Source organism: Galendromus occidentalis, unplaced genomic scaffold (assembly GCF_000255335.2).
Source record: "Galendromus occidentalis unplaced genomic scaffold, Mocc_1.1 scf7180000077086, whole genome shotgun sequence".
Taxonomy (NCBI): Eukaryota; Metazoa; Arthropoda; class Arachnida; order Mesostigmata; family Phytoseiidae; genus Galendromus; species Galendromus occidentalis.
This window is the reverse complement of record NW_003805074.1, coordinates 83904-104048: the sequence shown is the minus strand read 5'-3', so window position 1 is coordinate 104048 and position 20145 is coordinate 83904. Positions and strand designations below refer to the sequence as shown.

At 51.7% G+C, this 20145-nt stretch overlaps 6 protein-coding genes across 6 annotated transcripts in view; 1 reads left to right on the top strand and 5 right to left on the bottom strand.

The window, feature by feature from the left end:
- The first annotated feature begins 934 nt into the window (after positions 1-934).
- Polr2A (RNA polymerase II subunit RpII215) lies at positions 935-7670 on the top strand. Its single transcript, XM_003740762.2, has 5 exons — positions 935-1021; positions 1731-2000; positions 2139-3025; positions 3164-4511; positions 4639-7670. Exons 1-5 carry the CDS (start codon positions 935-937, stop codon positions 7600-7602), a joined length of 5556 nt encoding a protein of 1851 aa, XP_003740810.1. The 3' UTR covers positions 7603-7670.
- Positions 7671-8628: 958 nt separating this feature from the next.
- On the bottom strand, positions 8629-10356 carry LOC100897333 (uncharacterized). The gene is made up of 6 exons (XM_003740761.1): positions 10309-10356; positions 10044-10229; positions 9581-9745; positions 9337-9472; positions 9023-9246; positions 8629-8937 (listed from the first exon to the last, which is right to left on the bottom strand). The coding sequence occupies exons 1-6, from the start codon at positions 10354-10356 to the stop codon at positions 8629-8631; spliced, it is 1068 nt and encodes a 355-aa protein (XP_003740809.1).
- A 696-nt stretch (positions 10357-11052) lies between these two features.
- On the bottom strand, positions 11053-11771 carry LOC100898738 (uncharacterized). The gene is made up of 3 exons (XM_003740693.2): positions 11660-11771; positions 11412-11483; positions 11053-11314 (listed from the first exon to the last, which is right to left on the bottom strand). The coding sequence occupies exons 1-3, from the start codon at positions 11727-11729 to the stop codon at positions 11148-11150; spliced, it is 309 nt and encodes a 102-aa protein (XP_003740741.1). The 5' UTR covers positions 11730-11771; the 3' UTR covers positions 11053-11147.
- A 1557-nt stretch (positions 11772-13328) lies between these two features.
- Positions 13329-15434, bottom strand: UbcE2M (NEDD8-conjugating enzyme UbcE2M). Its single transcript, XM_003740692.1, has 7 exons — positions 15209-15434; positions 14301-14534; positions 14161-14219; positions 13978-14055; positions 13800-13857; positions 13600-13717; positions 13329-13511 (listed from the first exon to the last, which is right to left on the bottom strand). The coding sequence occupies exons 2-7, from the start codon at positions 14431-14433 to the stop codon at positions 13451-13453; spliced, it is 507 nt and encodes a 168-aa protein (XP_003740740.1). The 5' UTR covers positions 14434-14534; positions 15209-15434; the 3' UTR covers positions 13329-13450.
- A 619-nt stretch (positions 15435-16053) lies between these two features.
- mRRF1 (mitochondrial ribosome recycling factor 1) lies at positions 16054-18203 on the bottom strand. Its single transcript, XM_003740691.1, has 8 exons — positions 18143-18203; positions 17605-17750; positions 17346-17486; positions 17166-17221; positions 16902-17053; positions 16636-16714; positions 16357-16437; positions 16054-16259 (listed from the first exon to the last, which is right to left on the bottom strand). The coding sequence occupies exons 2-8, from the start codon at positions 17729-17731 to the stop codon at positions 16182-16184; spliced, it is 714 nt and encodes a 237-aa protein (XP_003740739.1). The 5' UTR covers positions 17732-17750; positions 18143-18203; the 3' UTR covers positions 16054-16181.
- Positions 18204-18788: 585 nt separating this feature from the next.
- LOC100897189 (uncharacterized) overlaps positions 18789-20145 on the bottom strand; it is a 3826-nt gene continuing 2469 nt past the window's right edge. The window contains exon 3 of the mRNA XM_003740760.2: positions 18789-18836. Coding sequence (XP_003740808.2) covers positions 18789-18836 — 48 coding nt within the window. The remainder of the gene's footprint in view (positions 18837-20145) is intronic.

The window sequence follows — 20145 nt, the reverse complement described above, 5'->3', positions numbered from 1 at the left end:
CGAAAACCTCCGCGATCGATATTGTATTTGCGCGGGACCTAGAACGGCTAGGCGCGGGAAATCGCCTGGCCTCGTGATGCTGTATCATTGTCAGCTTCAACGATCCGTCCGAATAAGGATATCCCGTAGTTAATGAAGAGAACAAATGAACGATGTTCAAATTCCGGAAGTCGGCGGGGGCAAGATCATCGTATGAATTTTCGTCTCTGTCGGTTTTTCCGGTCGCGTCCTGGAGCTTCCCGGAATGTCTTCCCGAACGTCAGGCACGCGAGCCAGCGGCATATGGGCCGACTCCCATTCCCGCGGAAGTGCGCGAATTGATCTTTCGAATTCAAAAGCCACGAGGATCGCCATCTTGGATCGCCTCTTGCGCCATCTGGCGGCATTCGCTGAAGAAGATCCAGTCGAACGCAAATCTCCTGATGAGGGAAGAGATTCCGCGGAGACTTTCCCGTGAGCTGAGAACTCTGACTGGATCCAGAGCTTATTCTAGAAGATCGAATCTGATTCTGAGGAGGCAGGAACGGCCTTCGGGGGAACTGTTTGACCCTTTCTTTTTGGCGCCACTATTGCAACGAGACCGAAGCGCTCTATATTGAGCCTCCGACATACGGCGTAAACGAGAAATAATTTAGCGCTCCCGAGGTCCTCCTATCCCCCACAGCATCGGGGGGATAATGCCTTTTCCTCGTTTGAATCCTGAATCGAGAGAAAAGAAGAGCGCTTTCCACAAGCGACGTCACCGCCCTCTCCCAAACTCGGCTATATAAGCCTTTGCCTGTGGCGAGCGCTTGGTCGCGGCTCGCGGCCCTTGTTAGGCCTAACCCAAGTTGGCGAATAACACACTTTATTCGAATCGTGCGTGTGTGCGCTGCCTGACACTGTTCGAAATCCTCGTTGACGATAGCCGGCGCCGCCGGGAAGCGTCTTCGATATGTCACAAATTATAACGTCGGACTCGAAAGCGATCCTCCGTGAGGTGCGGGAGGTGCAATTCGGAATTCTCGATCCCGACGAGATCGTAAGTTTTTCACGTTCTGCATGTATCCTAGTGCAGGAGCCGCTCGTTTCCCATGTGAAGATTTGAATAAAAGCAGTGTTCTCCAAACCTCATGTGATATGTCTGCTACGCCGCTAAGCTGTGCTCCTGAACGCTATTGCCTGGACATGGCCTCCGGCACGAGTCGAGGGGAAGCTCTCGATTCGAAAAACCCTACATCGACCGAGATTCTCGTGATGAGCTAACTCATTCCTACGTATGTCGAGGAAAGCAACCGATCCCGTATCGATGTTCCGTCGAAGCGTCAGCTGAATTCCGAGTGCATCTCAACGGATGCCAGAAGTATTGCCGTTCGGGTTGCGATGCCCGCCATTCCTCAACCATGAGCAGCCGATGGTTCCCTGTGTGAATGCGCTCACTTCTGGTGGAGCATACGCATCCGCCGGGAACTTCTCCGAGAGAACTTCTGTCAGAACTCGTTGTTGCCCAAGTTCGAACGCATCGAGATGAACATGACAAGGGAGAATCCATGCCACGATAAATTCTAGGGGGAGGAAGAAAATTTCGACCCTGAGTTTAGTCCCACTCGAGCGGCATTCGTGCCGCGTAGGGTATTTTCCCGTACACCGCCACCCTTCCTCTCCCCCTCCTCCATCCCCCTTCCCCCCTGAACTAGAGTAGGGAGATTGCGAATCGTTGCTGATAAGTATTCTTTCTTTTTCTCGCGCAGCGTCGCATGTCAGTGACAGAGGGCGGGATCCGGTATGCAGAAATATACGAGGGCAACAGACCAAAGCTTGGGGGTCTCATGGACCCTCGGCAAGGAGTCATCGATCGGACTTCTCGTTGCTTGACCTGCTCGGGGAACATGACAGAATGTCCCGGACATTTCGGTCATCTAGAACTCGCGAAGCCAGTTTTCCACGTCGGCTTCCTGACCAAGACCCTCAAAGTTCTCAGATGTGTCTGCTATTACTGCAGTCGTCTACTCGTCAGTCCGGTGAGTAAATTTTGGTGAATCTTCAATGGAAAAGTACTGATCCCAGTTATAATGAATGAATTTTATTCGAGAGCGGATCATCCAGGGCGGAAAGACGATCGTGGGCCGTGAACAACTGATTGATTCCCGATCTTACAGAACCATCCTCGCATGCGCGAAATCCTCTCCAAGACCAAGACGACACAGAGGCAGCAGCGTTTGGACAAGGTTTACGAAATTTGCAAGACCAAGAGCATGTGCGAAGAGAGCGACACGAGCGACAAGGGTCAGGGCGAGCCGACGGAAGAGGAAAGAAAAATGATGCACGTCGGTTGCGGGAGATATCAGCCCAACTATCGTCGTTCCGGTCTCGACATCAGCGCAGAGTGGAAACATACCAATGAAGAAAACCAGGAGAAGAAACAAGTTCTGACCGCGGAGCGAGTATATGAAATATTCAAACACATCTCCGAGGAAGAGTGTTTCTGTCTCGGCATGGACGAGCGCTACGCCAAACCCAGCTGGATGGTCCTGACGGTCCTGGCAGTGCCGCCTTTGTGCGTTCGGCCGGCCGTCGTCATGTTCGGCTCAGCCAGAAACCAGGACGATCTCACCCACAAGCTTTCCGACATCGTGAAAGCCAATAACGAACTTATCAGGAACGAGCAGAGCGGGGCAGCGCCCCACATATTGGCCGAAAACGTCAAAATGCTCCAATTCCACGTCGCCACCCTCTACGACAACGAGTTGCCGGGCCTTCCGCGGGCAATGCAAAAATCAGGGAGACCCCTCAAATCGATAAAGCAACGTCTGAAAGCCAAGGAGGGCCGTATCAGAGGCAATCTCATGGGGAAACGAGTCGATTTCTCAGCGCGAACCGTCATTACGCCGGACCCAAACCTGAAAATCAACGAGGTCGGTGTGCCGAGGAGCATCGCTCAAAATTTGACGTTTCCCGAAATCGTCACCCCGTTCAATATCGAACGCATGCAGGAACTTGTGTCGCGGGGAAACAATCAGTATCCCGGCGCGAAATACATCGTTCGGTGAGTAGAGTAGAGGTGAATTGATGAGTCGATGAGCGAAGGAATCAATAAGGAAAATTATCGCGGTTCTTCGTGGAATATCGATTGGAAGTCCACGCGCTCAGTGAATAATGTGATCCCACTTCCTTTCTTTTCCAGCGAGAATGGCGAGCGGATCGATCTCAGGTTCCATCCAAAAGCTTCAGATTTGCATCTGCAGTGCGGATACAGAGTCGAGCGTCATGTGCAGAATGGCGACATAATTGTTTTCAACCGTCAGCCGACATTGCACAAAATGAGTATGATGGGCCACAAGATCCGTGTGCTCCCTTGGTCAACTTTCCGGATGAACTTATCCGTGACAACACCGTACAACGCCGATTTCGACGGTGACGAGATGAACATGCACGTTCCTCAATCCCTGGAAACCCGTGCCGAAATCGAACAACTGGCCATGGTGCCTCGCCAGATCATCACTCCGCAAGCCAACAAGCCCGTTATGGGCATCGTACAGGACACGCTCACGGCCGTTCGAAAAATGACGAAACGTGACGTATACCTGGAGAAGGACCAGATGATGAATCTGTTAATGTTCCTCCCGATCTGGAATGGGAAAGTACCGATTCCCGCTATTCTCAAGCCGAAACCCCTGTGGACAGCGAAACAGCTGTTCTCACTCATCATACCCGGGAACGTCAATCTTATCCGGACCCATTCAACGCATCCGGACGAAGAGGATGATGGACCCTACAAGTGGATATCCCCTGGGGATACGAAGGTCATCATCGAGCACGGTCAGCTGTTGTCCGGTATCGTTTGTAAAAAGACGGTCGGAGCTTCGGCAGGCTCGCTCATGCACGTCCTCTTCGTAGAAATGGGGCACGAAGTGGCGGGTGCTTTCTATTCCCATCTCCAAACGGTTGTGAACGCGTGGCTGCTATACGAAGGTCACTCGATCGGTATCGGGGACACCATCGCCGACCAACAGACCTACATGGACATTCAGAACACTATCAAAAAAGCAAAACAAGACGTCATAGAGGTCATCGAGAAAGCCCACAACGACGAACTCGAGCCGACGCCCGGAAACACGCTGCGACAGACATTCGAGAATCAGGTGAATCGAATCCTGAACGACGCTCGAGACAAAACAGGAGGTTCCGCCCAAAAATCCCTCTCCGAATTCAACAACTTCAAGTCCATGGTAGTGTCGGGCGCAAAGGGATCCAAGATCAACATCTCCCAAGTAATCGCTTGTGTGGGGCAGCAGAACGTCGAAGGAAAACGCATACCCTTCGGGTTCCGTAAGAGAACTCTGCCCCATTTCATCAAAGATGATTTCGGACCGGAATCCAGGGGCTTCGTAGAGAACTCCTACCTCGCCGGCCTCACTCCCTCCGAATTCTTCTTCCACGCTATGGGAGGACGTGAAGGTCTAATCGATACAGCTGTGAAAACCGCTGAAACCGGTTATATTCAACGTCGTCTGATCAAAGCCATGGAGTCGGTGAGTCATTCCTCGGAGGATCACCATGGACCTCGAGGCTTCGAAATTTCCATTGAGAGCGAGAGATATCGTTGTTCGAAAGCTGTCGATGAGTGCCCGCTAACTCGTCTCGGTTCACTTTTCGCAGGTGATGATCTGCTACGACGGTACAGTTCGGAACTCGAACGGTCAAGTCATCCAGTTCCGCTACGGAGAGGACGGCCTCGACGGATGTTGCGTGGAGACGCAATATCTCGCTACAATTAAACCTTCAGACCGACAATTCGAGCAAAAGTTCCGATTCGATGTCGCCAACGAGAAGCTTCTACGGAAGGTTTACACCGAAGACGTGGTCAAAGAGCTCAACAGCTCAGCGTCGGCCGTGGCCGAAATGGAGCGCGAGTGGGACTGCTTGAAGAAAGATCGTGAAATACTCAGGAACGTCTTCCCAACCGGAACCAGCAGCGTCGTCCTACCATGCAACTTGAGCCGTATGGTCTGGAATGCTCAGAAAACGTTCCGGGTGAACTCCAGAGGGAAAACCGACCTCAGTCCTCTGCGAGTCATCGAAGGTGTTGAGAGCCTCGTGAAAAAGTTGATCATTGTGCCCGGCGACGATCATCTCTCGATTCAGGCGAACGAGAACGCCACATTGTTGTTCAGAGCTCTGCTGCGATCGACTCTCTGCTCCCGGAGAGTGGGTCAGGAGTTCCGCTTGTCCACGGAAGCGTTCGACTGGCTGCTCGGTGAAATCGAGGCCAGATTCCATCAGTCCCAGGGTCAACCGGGAGAAATGGTCGGCGCCCTCGCCGCCCAGTCTCTAGGAGAACCTGCCACGCAGATGACGCTGAACACTTTCCATTACGCCGGAGTGTCAGCTAAGAACGTGACGCTCGGTGTACCTCGTCTAAAGGAAATCATCAATATCTCAAAGCAGCCCAAAACGCCGTCGCTGACCGTGTTCTTGAAGGGCGCATCGGCTCGAGACGCCGAGAAAGCCAAAGACGTCCTGTGTCGACTCGAGCACACGACGCTCCGGAAAGTCACAGCCAACACCGCCATCTACTATGACCCGGACCCCCAGAACACAGTAATCGCCGAGGATCAGGACTTCGTCAACGTCTACTACGAAATGCCTGACTTCGATCCGACGAAGATCTCTCCGTGGCTCTTGCGTGTCGAATTGGATCGCAAGCGAATGACGGACAAGAAACTCACCATGGAACAGATCGCTGAAAAAATCAACGCCGGATTCGGTGACGATCTCAACTGCATCTTCAACGACGACAACGCCGACAAACTCGTGCTCCGCATAAGGATCATGAACAACGACGGCGACAAATTCGCCGACGGCGCCGAAGAACAAGCCGATAAAATGGAAGACGATGTTTTCCTCCGGTGTATCGAGAGCAACATGCTCTCGGACATGACGTTGCAGGGCATCGAAGCGATCTCCAAAGTGTACATGCATTTACCTACCACGGACGACAAAAAACGAATCGTCGTCACCGAAACCGGGGAATTCAAAGCAATTTCCGAGTGGCTTCTCGAAACTGACGGTACCTCGCTGATGCGGGTCCTATCCGAGAGGGACGTCGATCCGGTGAGGACGTACTCGAACGACATCATCGAGGTGTTCTCCGTGCTCGGCATCGAAGCCGTCCGAAAAGCTGTCGAAAAAGAAATGAATCACGTCATCTCGTTCGACGGTTCCTACGTTAACTACAGGCATCTGGCTCTCCTTTGCGACGTCATGACCGCCAAAGGTCACTTGATGGCCATCACACGTCACGGTATCAATCGACAAGACACGGGCGCTCTAATGAGGTGCTCGTTTGAGGAGACTGTCGATATTCTAATGGACGCGGCATTCCACGCAGAGGCCGATAAGCTGAAAGGTGTCTCAGAGAACATCATTCTGGGTAAACTCGCTCGCATGGGAACCGGAGCGTTCGATTTGATGCTCGACGCGGAAAAATGCAGACTTGGCATAGAAGTCAGCATGGCTATGCCCGGGATGGAGGGCATGCCTGGGCAAGGGGTTTTCTTCGGCTCTGCCGCGACCCCGATGGCGGGTATGAGCCCCCAGATGACCCCGTGGAACGCGGGTCAAACACCTGCCTACGGCATGTGGTCCCCTACGTCGAACATGACCCCGGGAGCCGCGGGATTCTCCCCGTCTGCCCAGAGCGAGGTCGGCTTCTCTCCCGCGTATTCTCCGGCGTATTCGCCAGCGCAGAGCCCGGGCTCGCCGAGCAGTCCCGCCTACTATTCGCCGTTGCATGTAGGCGGAACTTCGCCGCTGCATGTCGGCGGAACTTCGCCGTCTTACAGTCCGCAAATAACGTCCCCGTCGTACTCGCCGTCGTCGCCTTCGTACAATTTGGCGTCGCCGTCCTACAGTCCGACCAGTCCTCAGTACAGCAGTGGGTCATCGCCGACCACCCCGAGCTACAGTCCTTCGAGTCCGTCGTACTCGCCATCATCGCCCACGTATTCCCCGTCGTCACCGTCGTACAGCCCATCGTCGCCGCAGTACGGAGCCTCTAGTCCTTCGTATTCGCCGACCTCGCCGTCGTACTCACCGTCGAGTCCTTCCTACTCCCCGTCGAGTCCCTCGTACTCGCCGTCGTCTCCGTCTTATTCCCCGACGTCGCCGTCGTACTCCCCCAGTTCGCCGACCTATTCGCCGACGTCGCCTTCTTATTCCCCATCTTCTCCCAAGTACAGTCCGGCGTCGCCCACTTATTCCCCCGCGTCGCCGAAGTATTCTCCATCGAACGCGTCCTACTCGCCCTCATCGCCTTCATATTCGCCGTCGACGTCGCATCATTTCTCCCCGTCGCCATCGTACAGTCCGTCCTCACCAACGTATTCACCGTCTTCTCCGAACATCTCAACCTCACCTTCATACAGTCCTTCGTCCCCGAAGTACTCTCCATCGTCTCCAACGTATTCCCCGTCGGCGGCTTCTTACTCCCCGTCTTCGCCAACGTACTCCCCGAGCTCTCCTACGCATCAGGGTGCGCACTATTCTCCCAGTTCGCCAACTTATACGCCGTCCTCGCCGGCATATTCTCCGTCGCAGGGCGAAGACACAGATCAAGATTGAGGGCTCGCAGGGGATTTTTCATAGGTATTTCCGAGGAAATGAAATAAAAACCCTAAAATGTTATTGTGCAACTTGTAAACCCTGTTGGTCTTCGATCGTTGGCAGCATAGCACGAGGTTTTGCCATATTGTAATCATTATGAGAGTTCCCAGTTACCCGGACATGTCCTTTTCCGTCTTTTTTTCTGCTTTCCTCCGCTTTTGTCCGGGTCCGGAATTTCCGGGACATGACCGGATAAGGTCCGCCTCAGGCAGGGCTCGTGATGAATTCTGAGTACGACCAGGTTCGATTTCGGGATCACGAGCTCGGCTAGTACAACTCATGTGAAAGGGGCAGTTATCGAGTGCGCATCCGTAGTCTGGAAAGCAATATCCTCTCCGGGTCGTTTTCTTGGATTCCGCGAGTGACCTCGACCGCGACTATTCGGGTTTGTCCTATCATCTCGCGCTTCCGATTTCCCGCGGGATTCGCATGTCCGGGTTTCCGTCCGCTTTCAGCCCTGACGTCCGTCCGGAAAATTTCCGCTCTTCCCGGAAAAATGTCCGGGCAAATGGAAACTCTAATTATTATCATTGTATTGTAGCGCTGGAAGTCCAAGGCTACTTTTCGCCGCTGCGATCAGACCTCAGAAGGTGGAATTTATTGTAGGAGATTCTCCGAGTCCATTTCGCTCCGGATCGCAACCGTGACTCGCAGGTCTTCTTGCTCTTACGAGCATCTCGAGGATGAACGATACGACCGACAAACTTAAGGTGATCCCGAATAGGAGTAGAAGTCCGGCGATGTCTCCCGTTCCCAGAGGTTGTGGCGTTGACTGTTGGGAATTCTTATCTTGACGATTGAGGATTCTCTCGCTTAGCTTCGGGTGTTCCGTTTCGTAATGTCGAAGATAACGAGACGGGGATTCGACCATCCAGCGAAACCTGCTCCCGGAATCGAGAAAATGGTCAACCCGGCTAATTCGGCTTTTTACGTCCCCCTCTGTTCCCAGTTTTCTCCGAACTCGTAGAGAGCTCGGACAGCCCCTCACCGTTTCTCCATTTCTCGATAGACGATCTCGTGAAGGTCGTCGCTCCTCCTCGAGGAGACCCAACCCACGTGAAACTTCAGCACAGCTTCTTCGCTACAGTAGAGGTAGCCTTGCATGCTCTCAACCACCTCGATCGAGGTGTAGAGGAACGTCCCGATCATTTCACAGGGTAGGAGGTAGAGCAGTCTGCCCGATTCAAGCTGTCGCAGCCGAGATGTGCTGCTGTAAGCGGCAGCATCCGGTAGGAGACCGTTGCTGCGGACGAGGAAGTTCCCCAAGTCCTTCAGTAGCTGGAAATCAGCGTTCTGAAAGCAGAGAACAACTGTTCGGATGAGAAGTAGCGGAGGAGTCAAAGTGAATACATCGAAAGAGGACTGGGAAATCACTTGCCTGCAATGACTCGGGGACCCCGGCTCCTGGCAGAGCAGCGACTGTAAGCTCTTCTGGATTCCTCTTGAGGATATCGGCCGCGACCTCGAGCCTCGGAGTTGGAGTTGCCACCGACATCACCGATTTCAGAGTTGCGCTTGCAAGCATAGAGAAAATCAGCGCCGAAACCATCCATGCAGCGAAGAGTACTCGGAGAGGATCCGACTTGTATTTTTTCTCTGGCGCTAAGGGGCGTGAATAAAATCATGTCTCAGCTTCTCGTTCGCTGTAGACCTCCGAATCGGAGGCTTTCGAATTTCCAGATACAAACTCACCCTCCAGCAGAAGTTGCTCCATGAAGGTCAAAAAATGATCTCCCAAGCTCATCTTGTCGTCATGGGCCACGAACTCGTTCATCGCCCGAGCCATCGCGGGAAGCGCAACCAGAGACACGAAAATCAGGCTCCAAACCTAACGGAAGTCGATTGCGGTCCGTTCAAATGAGTTTTCTCCTCGTGTGGCTCCTTTCTTTAGCTGGAGCGGGATCGATAATGGGGAATGATTCGAGAATTGGTTTACCTGAGGTGAGAACAAGTTGTACAGGGCGAAAGCACCAGCTGATTGGAACTGATTCGTCATGCCATGAATAATCACAAAGTTGTTCAAAAACAGCGGCCACCTTAGTTTCACTGATTTGTCCATAAGTGATGAGAAGATATAGGGTCCCAGAGAGATGTCCGCCTCCTTCAAAAGTAAGCGGTCCTCGTGACGTCGTTCGAGCTTCGTTACCGTGAGGGTGGCCTCGAGGACCTCTGGACCTGGCGTGCCTTACAATTAGCTCCTTTCATTCTGCGCCTCCCGCAAACGACCGACGGGATCCGAGTCCGGGGACTTTGTTCCGATTTCTATACGTAAACGACACACGACCTCTATCTCACATAACGAAGTGCTGCTCTTTGCCTCCTCGAGGGAAGTTTCGACATGGAAACCCGCTCCCTGGCCACTGAGCTGATGCATAGTTCCATGCTCTATGGATACTCGCCCCTGATGCCAGATAGCGAAGACATCCCACGCAGGTTCTGTTCGGGAAGCATTCGCCCCACTGGTTGTCGGTGTTCACAACTCTCGTCCAGCGTAATCCCATCGATGCCGTGACGTTTGTGAAAGGCGATCCTATGAGTCCGACTGGGGTGATCCCATCCCCAATGTCAGCTGTGTAGCCGGCAGTCTGCACTGCGAATGATAGATTGAAACATTTCTCGGAATTTTCCGGTCGTTTTCCCTCAAAGTCACAACTTATCGCTCACCGGCTCGTAACAGGTCCTCAGGGTGAGATTCGTCCAAGGAGCCGCCATTCTGATCAATAGTCAGTTCTCAAGTAGTCGGAGAGCCCCTGGCGTACGAAGACGGATATGACGGAAAAAAATGATGCAATGGATCGAGGATGATAGCATCCTCAAACAAACCTCACGGAATTGTCCAGAGCTCTCGTGAATTATGCTCGGGATTCTTAACAGATGTGTAGTTCATTTTCGAGCTCGCAAATGAAAATCTTCATTAGGGAGGTCAGGGAGGGATTCATGTTTACCGTACTCGAGATATCGACTCGATATAGCCTAAGATCCCGCTTCATGTGCCGTCGTTAAACCTGGCATAAGGAGGGCTCCAATGGAGAAACCAGCTAAATCCTTGATGTGACTGGACTATTCGATTTCGCTTGATCCGTGGAAAGCTGACATGCCTCGAGACGGATCTCTTTATGACTCAAGTCCGTGTTCGACAGCGGGAGCCGAAGAAGAAATTGCTGAGTATGTGGCGGGAGCTCTCGGCTCTCGAACCCCGTGTTGGATCCTGTCATCCCAGATACTAAAATTGGCACAGCTAGGGGACCCGGAATGCTCGGGTCGTTCACCTCCAGAGAACTTCTGAAAGAGAGCTTGCTCACTCAGCATGCAAAACTCTTTTTACTCGATCGATGGAAGAAGAGTGGAAACATAGAAGGGGCTCGTGGAATCGCGATAGTCTAGACAGAACTAACTCGGGTCTTTGTGAGGGGAAACTTCATTGCATTTATTTTTAGAACGATTCTTCCCGGCTTCATTCATTTGTACATTCTTCAGCTCGTCACAGTCGACGAGGCGAGATCTCATAGCCCGTAAAGATTATAACCGGCCGGGCAATAGTTCAAACGGCCATCTATGATTAATCCTGGAAGTTCGCGATAGCAGCTCCTCGGGCAGTAGGCTCCAATGTTGGTCCAGTAGATCATTTCGGAGAATTGTGCGCGAGGACAACATAGGTTGCACGGAAAACCTTGAACAATATCAAACATGAGCTCCTCCGTGAGTCGATCGCGCTCTAGGATATTCGAAAGCTGCCTGACTCCCTACTCGGATTGGGATCGACTCACATAGGCACAGGAGGCAACCGAAACGATCCACTCCCGTCCTACACGGGCAGTAGCCTACGGGTGAACACGCACCTGGAAAAGTCGAAAATTGTCGGATCGTGCGGCATTGAGACGCCGACACAATCCCACCGTTGCTTGAGAAGAGCCATGCGGGGGAAATCGCGAGACCTCGTCTCTCGATGACGACGGACATACGGGGTGTATTGTTAGCGGGGATGTGGCAGACGGAGAGACAGGCGAAAACTCACTCTGTGAATGCTGAACCTGGCAGATAAGCGCAGCCAGCAGCAATGCGCAAGCAGAAATAGACGCGTTCATGGCTGCCCGTCTGGAAGTGTAACGATACCCCGAGACCGCCGTATATATACTGCAACGCTCCTTCTAACAATTGAATGTGGCGGGATCCCAGGTCATATGCTCGCCTTCGAGAAACATCTGACGAAGCATCTCTGGCCGATGTTCCTAAGAGCCTATTTTGGATATTCCTCCGTCAATAGGTCTTGCATTGAATCCCTGCCGAAGACGAGCGGCAGCTGCATCCACAAGCTGGACTCTGGCTAGAGGGGACCGAACAATTGCAATCGTGTCGAGCGCAAGATGAGTGATAACGACATTTAGACTGACTCACTCATTGTAATCCATTCCAAGTCGGATGGAAGCCTAATTTCCATTCAGCTGAAATAAAGTTCGTTGAAGAGGTGATAGGGGGGGATACCGCCCCGGGCGCCCGTTCTGTGACCACTTCCGGGGTAGCCATTCCCGGTCGAGGCAAGCAAGAGGAGATTCCATCGGATTCGATGAATGAAATTCGAGGTTGCAATTCGCGAGGAAGGAGCGTCATTTCCAGTGTAGTCAAGCCAGAAAGGTGAAATGGGATCCGGAAATGGAATTCATTGGAGGGAGCGCCATCCTCTGGATCCGCCCGGGCGCAACAACGCCACCTCACGCCCTAGATTGGAGTCATCTTGGAAGCACACCGTATTTCCTCTTAAAGAGGGGCATGCCCGTTCATCGTTCAGGAGCTCTGGAGGGGTGCCCGTGAGTTAGAAATGCGCGTTAATAAGAGCATGCCCGTTTAGATAGGGTGATTTATGCATAGTAGAATCGATTTTTCATTGAAAAGTCGGTATCACAGAACATTTAGCGACTCTTCCGAGAGGCTCCCTCCATTTGGATCTTTGTCCACTACGTATCACATTTGTTGATATCTCTCATATCGTCCGTTATGTGGGAAACATCTGTCACGCTTGAGGAATCGTTGAGACTCCTTCCGTCTTCCTCATCTTGAGCTCTTCGAGCCCCAGAGAGTTTCTGGCGACCCGACTGTATCGGTCTATGAGGTTTGAAACAGTGTATCTCATCATCCTCCGTACCATCGGAGGCCACTGACATACCGCAGTTTCTAGGGGCTCCGCAATTGAATCCCCAGGCAAATCGTGCCGAGACTCGGCAATCCACCTCAAATATATTTCCATTCGAGGGGGCGAAGCAATGCCATCTTCCGTCATTTTTTCTTCGCCGAAAAGCATATCACCCGGTGAGCGTTTGTCTCGCTCCGTTTTTGTTACTCAATATCAGGAGGTCTTTCACGGTGGGAGGAGGATCAATGGGCATCGAGCATACTCGAGGACATTATCTTCGCTTATGCTTGCATGGAGGGGGTTAATCGATGAGTAATAGGAGCGTGTTCCCAGGGGGAGCAACAGCCTCGGCGAGGTCCTCGATAGGTTGGCAATGCGTTCATCGCTGATTCTCCTTCAATAGATTGGTGCCGAAGAGCGTCTTTTCCGCCAATATCGCAAGAAATCAGTCTTCGCCGTTCCGATAATTCTCGAAGACCTCCTGAAAGCCCATTTACGAGCTCAGGAACAATACGACGGGGAGAAACCCAGGCTTATCTTCTACGAAAATCAAGGCTTCGTTTTTACTTGTCATGCCAAACTTTATTCCCATTCGTTCCATAGGTTCTCGATCTATGTATAATGATGCTTGAACCGTCGATGTCAGATTTTTAAGCACCAGCTCTCACGCTCTGCTCTTCACTTGTATATTACAGATGTTCCTGTCATCGCGCGACGCACATTCTGCTCGAAAAGTTTTCTGCAAAGCCAACAAACATTTAGCTACAGCCGATTTTTGTTCAAGTTCCCCGCTCTCATGTCCGTCCACAAAAGGGGAGGAAACGAACTTATTCGCCTGCAGGACTTGCGCGGCCTCTTTGTTTAGCGGATCGTCAGGGTTGGGATCCAGTAGAAGGAACAAAAGACCGTGAACAACTGACTGGATTGTCAGAACGGGTTTCCAATCTGTAGATGAAGAATTTCAAGTTAAGATTCAAGTCAAGACGCTGGATGATGTCTCTCGAGCGAACGGGCCCTGATAGCTTACCCTCACGGAGGATATTCAGACAGACATTTCCGGCTAAGTCGATGTTTGGATGGTAAACCTGATGAGGGAGAAGGAGGAAGTCGTAGAGAGTTTTTCTTCAATACAATATGCGGCTGATGCTCCCGGCAGCGGGAGCAACACGATGGGGCATCAGGAATACGATCGGTAAATCTCTCACCCGTGTTTCACAGCGGACTTTAGGAGGTTCATGAGGATAATTTGTCGGAACTTTGAAGGTGAACCAGAACCTGCCTCCCTGCAAAGCAATGTCTTCCCTTTATTCGAGAGAGTTCGCGGGGCTTCCATGGCGGAAAAGCTCGGTGCGTCCATGAAGGAACTGCTTTGCAGCGCGAATACTTGCTTTGTAGTATCCCTGATCAGGAGCGATCGATATGCGGAAGTTGAGAAAATCATTTTTATCTGCGAAGTGAAGAATACTCCAATCAGTAAGGGAGAGGCTGAGACGGTGACGAGAGAAATATCGCTGACAGGATTCCTCACCCCTGAACTCGATGTGGCAGCCCGGAGGGAGCTCCAACTCGTTCACGTCTTTGTTGATCCTAAGTTGCGCGGCGCAAGTTTTTTTATTGGAGTCTTCTTTGGAAGAATTCTTTGCTTGATAAAGCTTTATCATCGTGGACGGTTCGCGAAGTCTCAGACGCGACGATTGAAAACTTATCCCGACGCTGACACTCGTTGTGTGCGATGCGCACAACTCTCTTCCAGCTCGAAACGCTACCGAAGTCGAAGATTAGTTCCCAGTTAGATCAGGCATCTCGCGAGTTTTCTCAATATAGCTCTGGGTCATAGTAATTCGTCGCAAAGATATGCCCCTGCGCTCAAGATGCTCGTGATCTATATCAGACAGTCTTAATCGGACGGTGTAGTGGAGAGCGCCGAATTCGCGTGAGTTCCCGTTCGAGAATCACTTTCTCATGGCTTGTCTTGGGACTCTTTCCTCCGATGGAACTCCGGAATTCGACATGAATTATCGCTGGGGACAGTTGGTTTGATAGCGCAATGAAAATCCGCAGATCCGATCGATATCCCCCCACCAGAACGGACGGGTCAGATGCAGCGAATAAGATGAACCGACGCAGACAGAAAAAATCCCCGTAGCACTTCATAGAATTTGTGCAACATCGTGAGTGTGAGTCCCCACAGACATCCTCGGCCTTGGGCGACGGAGGAATACTTCGGCGTCTCGTATCAATCCTTTTTGTGCTTGATATTTACGTTCGAACGCGACTTCAGTCAACTTTTCTCTCGCTCTCATAGATATTCCGCAGTTTGTGTCTGCAGACTCGGGAGAAACTGGGCCACTTCCTAATCCTGGGTTCGTGAATGACTCACTTGAATCGAATCGCGAACCCGGAGTTCTCTATTCACATTTACGCTGAATCACTTACGCCAAATCCTAGAAAAGCATTCCAGGCGAAGACATAAGCTAGGATGAAGTTCGTTCGGTAGAGCTTTCTCCCTCAGCAGCTTGATTGAATGCTCGGTGGTCTGCAAGCAGCCTGTTCGGAACTTTTCCCCGTTCGCTTCAAGCAGAGATGGTAGCAGCGACAGGTCACTCAATTCGGGCTATTTCTTGAAAATATCAACATGGGACTTGCTATTCGTCTGTGCGAAATTGAGAGAGTGCGAGATGATGTTGTGGAGAACAGGGGAGAGAACAACAAGAATCAGATCCTTGGTGGCTGCTGTTAGCATTGGGTGCGCTGACGGTTCTAACCTAGACATGAAATTCGGCTTGTACGCTAATACGCATTGTGCGGCGTCTTTCCGTATGATTGTGCGTGCGTTGAGTTTACGAGAACTACGTACAAGAAAAATGCGGGGTGAAATCACACGAAAACGGAATCTGTCGATGGGAGAGTGGAACTGGTGATGCCGATGATCCGTGCTGAGAATTTGAGCGCGATCGGGCGTCTCTTCCCTCTAATTCTTGATTTTTTCGCACATGGTGATCCCAGAATTACGCTGTGATCTCAGAGGGCGAAACCGTGATCTCACAGGACGACACTGTGATCTCACAGGACGACACCGTGGTCTCACAGGACGACACCGTGGTCTCATAGGACGACACCGTGATGTCACAGGGCGACGCCGTGATCTCACAGGACCACAAGATTATCTCACAGAATCAGACCGTGATCTCACAGGGACACACCGTGATCTCACAGGACGACGCGGCTTCACGGCTAACAAGTCAGCGAGTCACTGATGCTACAATGAAGAGCACAAAGTCTATTCCCATTCTTGTCATGAACGGCATAGTTTTATTGATGGTCGACGAAGCAACGGAGGTTTACCCGGAGAAATACGAGACGGAACCGAGAAGTACAAACATGCTTTCTAAGATGATTTCCTCTTTATTCAGGATAAGAGCTCCTTCTGCTTAGCCTTCATCATTCCCTCCGCCTTCTCGATAGTTTGCTCGGTTTCGTATTTCACCTGCGGGGAAATGGTTGGGCAGTTTGAAAACCGGAGCTCCCTTCATTCCTTTGAAACATACTCGTAGTCATCCGAGAATCAAACGGCATTCACCGACCTGTTGGGTAGCATGGAAGACCAGGTCACTCGACTGACCCTCTTTGTTATTCTGAATCTCTTTTGAGCTCTTCCTTTCCAACTGGAAATCGGAAGACTACGTGAGGAACGTGAGCGAACCGGTACGAATCCCGGTCCCCCTCCCCCTTTTCGCACTCGCAGTTCCTTTCGAGAATTATAGGGTCACCCCTTTGCGAGCTGCTCCACCAAAAAAAAATGGTACTCTGGGAGCGTGGAATTCAGTTCACTTTCATCTGATGAGAGGGTGGTCGGGACTTACTTGTAGGAGTTGGTCTTTGGTCTTCTGAAACAGGGCCTTCGCTGATTTTGCCATCTGTTCCCGCTGCTCTCTGGTTACCCTGGAAAGGGAGAAGAAGTTTTTGAGCCTCCATTGACACCGATGCGATCAAATTCCGTTGAGGAATCTCTGAGGTGAGTATCGTCTTCGGGACTTGATCAATTTTCCGGGTTGAGCCCATCTGCCAAGCTTGAACTTCGCCCAGGGCGTTGTTTCCACTCGAGCGAATTATTGAGGAAGAATCTCACTTGGCCAAGTGGAGGTATACGGTTGTCCCCTCTTGCTGGATACTCGAAGAGATGCCAGAATTCTGTAGGACTTTGACCGCGGGCTTGACGGCTTCCGGAAACGCATTGAACTGTAGAACCACGAGATTCGGTTTCTTCTGGATCTGGCAGACCTGCGATGGAATCGGCGTATTCGTCTAACATTCTACATGAACATATCGCAACCGAAGGATCCCTCTCCATCGGAATTTGTGAGACGAGAAGAAAAACGGCGACGGGCCCTACCTCACTCAACAGCACATTCGTGTTCTCAAATTCGACTTCCAATGTATCGAGCCCGGCTGGAGTAGATGAGTTGCAGCATTGAATTAGCAGGATGATTCGATGTTGAGTGAGATTCGGAGATCTCTGTTCTGGGCATGCATCAACAAGGCTCGACACTCGCACTACTACGGGCGAACTCACCCACAGGGTTTGTGATGGTCAATTGCTTCAGATAGGCGTTCCCGAGGCTCTGCAGGCTCTTCTCCAGCTGCTCGCGGAAAACATGGACCTTGAGTACCTCGGCGAGCTCGTCATCTCGCAGCTGTTGTTTCGGTTTGCCAACTGGGGAAAATGTCCGGGTCTCAATCGGAATTTGTTCAATTGGAGTTATCGCGATGTTTACGTTTCCCCCTCTTCATTTAGTGCGGAGGCGAGAAAATAAGAAAAAATATTGATTCACCTTTGCCTTTTGCTTTCGAATAGTGCCGTAAATGATCTCGGATGACCACGCTCTGTGGGAGCTGTCGTTCCGTTGCCAGTGAGAGCGGAAAACATCGCCGTGCCTGATTCAAAGCCCTCGGGAACATTGCGACGCGAGACGGAGACCTGGAAGCGCGATTTTCGCTAGAAAATGGTCATTCTAACGTCCCAAACTATCCGTTTCTTCATCCTCGAGAGGTATGCCTCCGACTGCGGCAAGAGATAATCGGGAGAGTTATCGAGCATCGGTCAGAACACCTCTCGCGCGGATTCGGAGAATCTTCAGCCAATCCGATGATTTCTGTGGCTCTCCCTCATTTGTTCGGAAGAAGAGGCTCCATTTCATGGAGCGAGCCATGGAGTCCGCAGAGGATGAACAGTAGACAACGGAAACACTGAGTCCGGGAAGGAGATTCGGCACACCCCATGTCTTGATGTCGAGAAACGGTCGTGATCTGACTCGACACCTGCGGGAATCGAGCAATCGTTTTCGTACTCTGTAAGGTCAGGTTACATACCGTTTTCAGGCCTTCGACGCATTCGCGCAGTCACGTCAAGAAGGAGAATCCTTAGAAACACATGTTCGACAATTTTGAAATCGCGCGCCCGATCGAGCTTCCGACTAGTATAGAAGCTTTTGAAACTCTCGAAGACATCGCGAGTGAACTCGCGAGCATATCTGCTTCAAGTATTCGACAAAATCTTCCTCTCGACTCCGTGCTCGGATTACCTGAGTTTCTGGGGGAATGGATCAAGATTTTCGGGTGTCGAGCAGGCGCTTAGGAGAGGGCCTCGGGCTTCTATGTTGACATCCCGTCGTGCCGGAGGTCAGACACAAAGGCATCGACTCTCAGGTTCGCCTCGGCAATTCTAGTTGAGAAACAGAGAGACGAAAAGTACTTCACTCGTGAAAATGGCTCGTCAGCGTCGATCATCGGCTCCAATGTGAGTACATTCGAGCAACCACGCTGCATCCGAACTCTATTAGTCAGGGATATAAATCCGTTTCCTTGAAACGTATTGCACCACGACGTTCGCATGAGAGGGTGACCGAGCGCGTGGTTCTGGTGTCTTCGCTTCTGAGATCGCCTGACGTGATCAGCCTCAAGAGCAGGACTCAGTATCCTCCGATGTCTTACTGGGAATAGAAGTGTCGACAGGGATCTAATGTCGGACGAATAGGTTTCGTTCCGCCGTAGGTGTGGCGGCCACCTGAACGGAAGGTTCTCGAACGTGATAGAAACCGCGAGCTCTGCGCGGAAAGAAATTCTGGGATGATGCTCTCTCAGTCTCAGTCAGCTGAGAAACTTGCGGCAAGGGAGCTCTCTGGGAAGTTCTTCAATTACTGATTAGGCTGGAATCACTGATTCGAATCCCCCGGGATTCGAATTCCTCTGTAACCCCCCGGCCTACTTAGCATTCGTGTGTATTATTCTTATTCATCTACACTGGACTGAAACTGCTTGTGTCGGATACCGAAGATATCAAGCTGAGTCTCTTGCGGAAAGAGCCGATCCTTCGTCTGCCACTACATTCGCGGGAGCCCGCTTTGCGTGATCAGATCGATAGTAAGCGGATATTTTTTTCGGGCAATGAGTGTATCAAATAAGCCTCGGTGGAATCTGCGTCATGCTCCGCGGACGGCGACAACGAATGAACGCGGAAATTGTCGTCTTTGATTACGGGTCGGCTCAAAGTCCGCAGAATGACGTTCCGGGCTATCCCATGTTACAAGATTCGCGGACCCCTGATCTGATTTTTCGGGCTCACGGAGCTTCAGAGGAGAGCTGATGGTTCAGGAACGGCCTCTGAATTCGACGAATTCGCGAAGTATCAATCGAGGTCGTTACGCCGCTGTCGAGGTTCTCGAGTCTTCCAGAACTCGTCCGGACATGTAACCCTCACTCTTAGTCTCCCTTCCCTCCGTGTGGTGAGGCTCTTAAGGCCAGAATAATTCCTCGCGGCGTATTGTACCTGAGAGCTCTCGCTGAACGACTTCAAGTGATTTTTTCTCAAGTTCGTTGTATATTTGCGCGATCAGGCAAACAGAGCGAATCATGGTTCGGTAGGTTGATAAAGCGTGATGATCGGCGAATCCTCCCTCGAAGCCTCAATTCCCCGCGGAACTCCCGTGCTGAGTATCATTCAGTCGCGAATACGCCGATCTCATTAGATGAGATCCAGAGTCGCATCGAGCATATCTGCTTCCCCTTGGGTTTCCGAGAAACATTCAGAGGGAGGCACCGTGGGAGAGCTCGATATTATTCTTCGGTTTGAGGCGAGTGAACCTCAGATACTTCCTCGGAGATTTCCCTGACCGGCAATGTTTTTCTCTGTCCGCAGGCGACGTCAATCCCCTGCTCCTCCTTCGAGGTCCGCAGCGCCCCCAGCCAGGGCTGCAGCACCCGCTGCGGCCCCTACGCAGGTGGCCTACGCACCGCAACAGCCGAGCGCCATGATGCAAGCGCCTCAACAGCCCGGCATGTTTGCGCAGATGGCCACGACGGCAGCCGGAGTTGCT